Below are 7705 nucleotides of genomic sequence, written 5' to 3' on the forward strand. Positions count from 1 at the left end.
GTATACGCTAACAAATGTCATGTGACCTGAGTGACAAAAGATCTCAAAGTTTTCTTTTGTTTTTTGTGTGATTAGATTTCATATTTTCATGGTTTGAAACTATTCACAAGTTGTCAATTTTACGAGAAGAGTTTTTCATTTGCTTTACGAACTAAATCGAACATGTGAAAATGAAAGGGATGATTTATTTTATTGCAGTATTCTTCATCTTTAAAACAGGTCAGTTTAGTATAAATATTTCTTTTTAAAAAAAAATGGCTGTAATTTTACAAAGATAAACAAATTATCATTAAAGAAAAGCCAACATACTTAAAATAAAAAAAATATATATATTAAAAAAGTTGAGGAAGTCGGACTTACAAAACGTTTATGCATCAACCATATATGTAGCTTCATAGGGGACCCGGGCACCCTACCCCCTTAAATCCGCCCTTAGATCTGTGAAAAATATATATTTGTTCTGTTAATTTGTTAAATTAGAATATCGTCTTTGGTTAAAAATTGTTACAGTGAAATAATATATTGACAATTACACTTTTTTTCAATATAATATTTTAGTCATTTAAAAAAGATGTCGAGATTTGAAATTGCAAAATTGAATTAAAGTTGATAGTTCAAACAACCCTCTTCCTAAGCAAATAAAAAAAAAAGTACTTGTAGAACAACAATTCAAAATCAAAACAACAATTAAAAAGCTCTAATCAAAACAATAAGCACTTATAGAACTACAATTAAAAAGCAAATCAAAACAAACAGTACTTATGGAACAACAATTTTCAAAAAGATGCAATCATACAAGAATATTTTGTGATAGGTGGTGCAATATTTTGTGATAGGTGGTGCAATATTTTGTGATAGGTGGTGCAATATTTTGTGATAGGTGGTGCAATATTTTGTGATAGGTGGTGCAATATTTTGTGATAGGTGGTGCAATATTTTGTCTCTCCTGTTACCATGTTCAAAAGAAATGTTGGGTTATTTAGAAAAGATTTCAATAAAATTTTAAGTTTATTTTTCCTATAGCCAATAAGATGGTTTCATGAGTAAAAAACTTCTATATATACTTTCATTCTGTGTATCAATAGATTATTTGTCAATTTTTCTTGTACTGAAAAATATAAATTTGGGTTTCAACTGGGACTATTAGTATAATAGTCCAAGGTTTCAAAGGTTATAAAAAAACACCCACCAGTAATGCAAGTCTATGCCAGGAATTTATAATGTTTGGCATTTTTTTCTATTCCTTACAAACATCAAATAATTCCCTCGGATGTCGTGATAGGCTCGTCAAGTTGTTAACTTATTCCTTATTCGTATCCGTATCATTTTTTGTCTACCCTGTTACCGATATCAGTATCTGTATTTGTAAAACGCGCAGATTAAGACGTCGTAACCTTAAAATGAGTCTGTGATATAAGTAAGAGGTTTAGTTAGCTTTAACACCAAGTTTTATTCGCCATTTTCTAAACATAAGAAAATGTCTTTGACAGTTGTTATCCATTCGATTGATGTGTATGAGCCAGCTGGTTTGAATTTTTTTTGTTCTGCCATGATTTGATTAGGGACTTTCCGTTTTGAAATTTCCTCAGAGTTCAGTATTTTTGTTATTTTAATTTTTAGACAACCAAACATGTTTGTGCAAAACTATAAGTAATTATAAACTATTTAAAGACGTTTCTGTCAAATTTTCTTTTAGTAACCATGATAACCTACCTAACCAAATAGACAAATTTCTTTTTATACGAATGCTGTTATGAAATAACTACTCCCTTTATTAACGTTCTTCTGAGATTTGGTTTCCAACACACTAAATTTGCGCTTTTAACAAGTATGATATTAGTAGTGTAATTAATAAATATGTTGGTAACAGCATAGACATGACAAATAGGACTTACTATTTTTTTTTCTCACTAAATCTTGAATGATCTTTTTTTAGTCTATACTGTTATAAAAGAAACGTGCTGTGTAAAATTTGTAGGCAACTTTTTGCTTCTGAAATATTCACTGCATCGAATAACAGGATAGACATACATTTCATGTACACCTATTGAATTTAGTTTGTAGAGAAAATGTTACATAGTATTATAAAATAGCTGTAATTTTTCGTTTGAGTTATTATTAAAATTCTACAAAAGCTTCTTTTGCAGATAGCAAGGCAATCCGAATATAGGCTTAAATGAGATAAAGAATTACAGACGGATTGATGCCGAAAAATAAACTATGTGTAGTTCAGTTCCGATCAACTGTTATTAATTCATTTTTGTTTTGTTATGCATATATTGCACACTGAAATTCAATATTGAACTATCAATTATTGATACGTGTTTATTTGCTTTGTTAATTTGCGATATGCACGATTTGTTTTAATACATAATGTTCCTATACAATGTTTCCAAAAATTAGTCTGTATATTATAACTTCTGCCAATCTAGACACACCTCCAGAGAGGCACAACCTCCAGTTTTAACTTCCAAGTAAATCAAATATAAAAATACCACATTTCCAATACTAAATCACCAACAACCACATGCACACATATTAACTGAAATTTAGAATAAAAGCGAAGCAGTCCACAGATTTTAAGAAAGCTTCAACTTGTTAGATCATTATTCTTTGAAAATACTCAGTCTGCATAAAGAGCGGGAAGCATCTGAACTTCTCAGAATAAGATAACAATGGTAGGCTGAAAGAAGGACAGTGAGAAAATGATTTCTAAATATGGTTTATAAATATTCACTCTGTGGTTAAAGTTTTTTGACATTTTAATAACTTTCTGAAACTAGCCAGGTTTTGCACCAAATATTTTTGTTGAGTCTGCGATTAACAGCAAAAGTAGGCTAGACTGGGTTCCGCGGAACCCTTACAAATTTTTCGTAATAAAATGTAAAATAACAAAAATACCGAACTTCAAGAACGTTCAAGTTAATTGGAAAGTCCCTTTTTTAATTGTCAAAATCAATGCTCAAACACATTTGAAAAAAATGTCATTCCTGACTCGGTACAGGAATTTCCTTATGTAGAAAACGGTGGACTTGAACTAGTTTTATAGCTAGCTTAACCACTTACTTAAATGACAGTCGTATGAATTTCCAATATATTGACAATAATCTGTGAACAAAACAAACAGATAGGTTTTTCTATCACCTCTATAAATTTCGAACATTTTAAATCAAGCTGGAATTCATCACAGTTATTTCCAGACTACAAAATTACAAATACATCGATTTAATTCAAAGTTATCCTGTAAATGACTGAGGGGTCTAAATTTACATAACCTATGGCCCATTTTTGACTCGACAGGTTTTCCATGCAGGCATCATTTTTGTCGAGCCTTCGACTTTAGTCGAAAAAGCGAGACTAAGCGATCCTACATTCCGTCGTCGTCGGTATCGTCGGCGTCGTTTACAAATATTCACTCTGTGGTTAAAAGTTTTTTAAATTTTAATAACTTTCTTAAACTATCCTGGGTTTGTACCAAACTTGGACAGAAGCTTATTTATAATCACAAGATAGTATCCAAAAGTAAATTTTGTAAAAAGATAACTCCATTTTTTCTGTATTTTACTTTTAAATGAACTTAGATTTTCTTCCAGTTAACATTACATACAGTCTGCAGTTAAAGTTTTCAAAACATTTATTAGATTCATTAACTATCCTAGATTTTTACCAAACTTGGAAAGAAGCTTCTTACAATCATAAGATAGTATCAAAAGGAATATTTATTGATTTTTTTCCTCATTTTTGTTGAGCCTGCGATTTACAGCAAAAGTAGGCGAGACACTGGGTTCCGCGGAACCCTTACTATTTTTATTCTGGCCCAACGATATACTTTGAAAGCATAAAAGTAACTCTTTCCATAAAAAACCCAATTTGCATGGTTGTCGTTGTCATATATATATAATCATTAATAAAACACAATAACATAATCTGGAAATAATACGTTTATCTAGGAGTCCAAGCATACAGTAATATATGACAGTATATTTTTCCTGTTTCAATAACCTTGTACAAACGTGTACATGAGGCTAGAAATTATGGGTCACCCCTAATTAGGATATGACTGGGGTCAGAGACATATAATACATATATAAGAAAAGAGAATAATAGGATAAACAAGTATGAATAAATAATAATAACAGAATTAAAAGATAATTGTTTGTTCCTTTACGTTTAGTGACAACTATTACATGCATGCATGCATAGGACAATTATAAAACAGATCAATTGTCAGAGAAATTAAGAATAGAGTGAAATGGTAAACAAAATTGTTTTAATAATATAGAAACGATGATCTGACTTATCCCTCCCCCACCCCCCACACACACACACCACCACCACCATTACCTACCACACTCTCTAAATAAAATGTCGATGATATGATAATAGGTTTATGATATAACATCTATATAAAGCTTTTGAAATTCACCCTTTTCAACCGAACAATGTTCATATTGGGATTTACCTCTCCTATATTGTTTTTTACCTTGTTCTTGCTTCTGCTTTAATAAAAAGAAAATAAGTTATCGCTTATATAAATATTTTACTATTAAACATCCCGAGGTTTATCTGTTAAAATTCAACAGAAGCTGATAGGTTTTATATAAAAAGAGTTTCATCCTTTGTTTGTGTTTAACAGCAGCGTTTTTTTAATTTTTTTTTGTTACTCAGAAACTAGAGTCTTGAAATGAGATCCTGTGTTAATATGCAGGAAATTGAGATCAAAGGCATCTTCTAAATTTTGTTTGTTGGCGCAATATTTCAGAGATCATAAAATTATCTGCAGAAAATGGTGACTTTTCTAGCAGTTTTCTTCAATTAATAATTAAGAATTTAGTGACTTTTTGTATGACATCCGTGACATTGGACCTTGAAATTTAGGTCAAGGTCAAATTTGTATTTGATGTTCTAAATAAAGACCTTTGCTATAATTTTCATTATGATAAAGCCATAAAAGGCTGGATAACTTGTGACCTTGAACGACCTTGAAAAAAAGGTCTACCAATTTCGATCCTGTGTATAAACTGGTGTTCCCTTACATAATGTTTTCATACCATAATTTTCATAATGTTCGGAGGGAATCTATTTGTAAATGATGTCTGTATATTGATGAGAAATAGAACTCTTTTTACATAATACGTATAATATAAGTAAAGGGTTGGTTATATGGGAAGATTTATAATGTAGATGTTCTCTGATGGGTTCATCTGACATTGACCTCATTTTCATGGTTCATTGGTGAACGTTTAGTTTTCGGGTTTATATCAGTTTCTCAGATATTAATATGTCAATACCAATTAACTATATTTGGTGTATCAATTGCTTGTAAAAAGAACATATTTGTCTGACCTTGACCTCTTTTCATTGATCATTAATGTGTCTTTTACAACAATATCTAGAACTAGCTAATACTTGTGAACTCACAAAAAAGTCATAATCAGCCAATGCAAGCAGCGTGTATACTATTGTTCATTTAATGATATTCTTTCCTATTTTTTCATTTCAGTCCACAGCACGTTATGTTATGAGTGTGTCTCTTTGAATGAAGTATGGTGCACAGAATACTTTGACGATTCTTTAGCTTACCATAACAATATCATCAATTGTACGGGTAACTGCATGAAGTTGATTGCTCACGTTGATAAGGAAAAAGGTATGTTTACCATAACAACATCATCAATTGTACGGGTAACTGCATGAAGTTGATTGCTCACGTTGATAAGGAAAAAGGTATGTTTACCATAACAATGTTATCAATTGTACGGGTAACTGCATGAAGTTGATTGCTCACGTTGATAAGGAAAAAGGTATGTTTACCATAACAATATCATCAATTGTACGGGTAACTGCATGAAGTTGATTGTTCACGTTGATAAAGGAAAAGGTATGTTTACCATAACAATATCATCAATTGTACGGGTAACTGCATGAAGTTGATTGCTCACGTTGATAAAGAAAAACGTATGTTTACCATAACAATATCATCAATTGTACGGGTAACTGTATGAAGTTGATTGCTCACGTTGATAAGGAAAAAGGTATGTTTACCATAACAATATCATCAATTGTACGGGTAACTGCATGACGTTGATTGCTCACGTTGATAAGGAAAAACGTATGTTTACCATAACAATATCATCAATTGTACGGGTAACTGCATGAAGTTGATTGCTCACGTTGATAAAGAAAAAGGTATGTTTACCATAACAATATCATCAATTGTACGGGTAACTGTATGAAGTTGATTGCTCATGTTGATAAGGAAAAAGGTATGCTTAAGCATTGATACAAAGGTTACTAGATTTTCTGCATTTAAATTTTATAAAAAATATGTAATTAGTTTAGTATCTCATTTTATTCTGGTTTCATCTATGTTAAATAAAGGTAAACAGAAAAACATATTAATTAACAATTTACATGACAATATGTTGTACATTCGTTAATCAAATATGAGATATTATGTTAGAAGAGTAATTGTAGATAACCATACAAACAGAAGTATATCAAGCAAATGCGGTAAATCTCTTGTATTGATGCATCATGGGATACATTGTCTTATGAGGTTTATGGACGAATTTAGCTGGATATATATATATTGATTTGCCATAAAACACCAGATTTTAAAATTGAACTGGAAGATATATTTGGATGAAAGTATTTTTCTTCGAAAGAAAATGTTCTCATATCCTAATGGCATCGCCCCTTGTGTCGTCTGCATTCACGTTATACCTACGCTTCAACCTTTTATGCATTTGATAGAAGTAGAAACATTTCAGATAGTTACACAAATCCCGGTGTTCCATTAAAAAAAGAAATATTTGTGGTATAATATCTCTGTTCCAATATGTATAACTTATAGTAACCAGTCAATGCATTAAAAGAAACATAAATTGCATTAGAGTATATTTTCAAACAGTTCTAGAAGCTATTATTTATGAGGTTTAATTCATGATTTTTCTACTTTTTATTAGAATTTTACGTGAGGACATGTGACATTACCCATGGTGCACCAGGAACTTGTACGACAGCCAGTCAAGTGTTAGGAATACCTGTCAGTACAGTATGTGTATGTGGAACCGATGGATGCAATAAAGCGTATATTACAAGGAATTATTCTTTGTCAACAATTTGCTCAATACTCGTCTCTTTTTTGTACATTTATACAATCTAATTGTTTTAAATATTTGTATGCATGTTTTCATTGTTATTAAAGTGTTGCAGACTAAAAAAATGTGTTAAATCTAAAATAATATGTTCACTGCTGGGAATAGTGTTATAAAAGAGGGGGCAAAAGATACCAGAGGGAAAGTCAAACTCGTAGATCGCAAATAAACTAACGACGCCATGGCTTAAAACAGAAAAGGACAAATAATAGAACACAAGACACAACATAAAACAAGCGGCTCTCAAGAGCCCGAACCGCTCACCTGTATTTCAGAGGAGAAGAGTTTAATATTAGCAAACTTGATGAACAAAATGTGTAAAATTGTCTTTAAAGGGCAATAACTCCGGGGTCAATTGACAATTTTGGTCATTGTATGGTAGATGTATCTATCTTTAATAATATTCAAGATAATATTCAAGATAATAACAAAAAAAACTTCAAAACTAACAAGTACGGTGGCAGCAACCCAACAATGGGTTATTCGATTCGTCTGAATATTTGACCAAATTTATCCTGTCAGATTTGCTCTACAAGCTTTAGTTT

General features: G+C 31.1%; 1 protein-coding gene across 1 annotated transcript; it reads left to right on the forward strand.

Annotated features, from left to right (window-relative positions):
• LOC134693712 (uncharacterized) lies at nucleotides 1-7222 on the forward strand. The gene is made up of 3 exons (XM_063554614.1): nucleotides 1-219; nucleotides 5504-5650; nucleotides 6969-7222. Exons 1-3 carry the CDS (start codon nucleotides 171-173, stop codon nucleotides 7166-7168), a joined length of 396 nt encoding a protein of 131 aa, XP_063410684.1. The 5' UTR covers nucleotides 1-170; the 3' UTR covers nucleotides 7169-7222.
• The last annotated feature ends 483 nt before the right edge of the window (nucleotides 7223-7705 follow it).

Source organism: Mytilus trossulus, chromosome 12 (genome assembly GCF_036588685.1).
Source record: "Mytilus trossulus isolate FHL-02 chromosome 12, PNRI_Mtr1.1.1.hap1, whole genome shotgun sequence".
Classification (NCBI taxonomy): domain Eukaryota; kingdom Metazoa; phylum Mollusca; class Bivalvia; order Mytilida; family Mytilidae; genus Mytilus; species Mytilus trossulus.

What these genes read in the sequence shown, in the direction of transcription:
- LOC134693712 (XM_063554614.1), top strand. Translation starts at nt 171, where the DNA reads ATGAAAGGGATGATTTATTTTATTGCAGTATTCTTCATCTTTAAAACA. An exon ending in ATTCTTCATCTTTAAAACAG is followed by an intron (nt 220 to 5,503) that starts GTCAGTTTAGTA and finishes TTTTCATTTCAG; the next exon opens with TCCACAGCACGTTATGTTAT. An exon ending in TCACGTTGATAAGGAAAAAG is followed by an intron (nt 5,651 to 6,968) that starts GTATGTTTACCA and finishes ACTTTTTATTAG; the next exon opens with AATTTTACGTGAGGACATGT.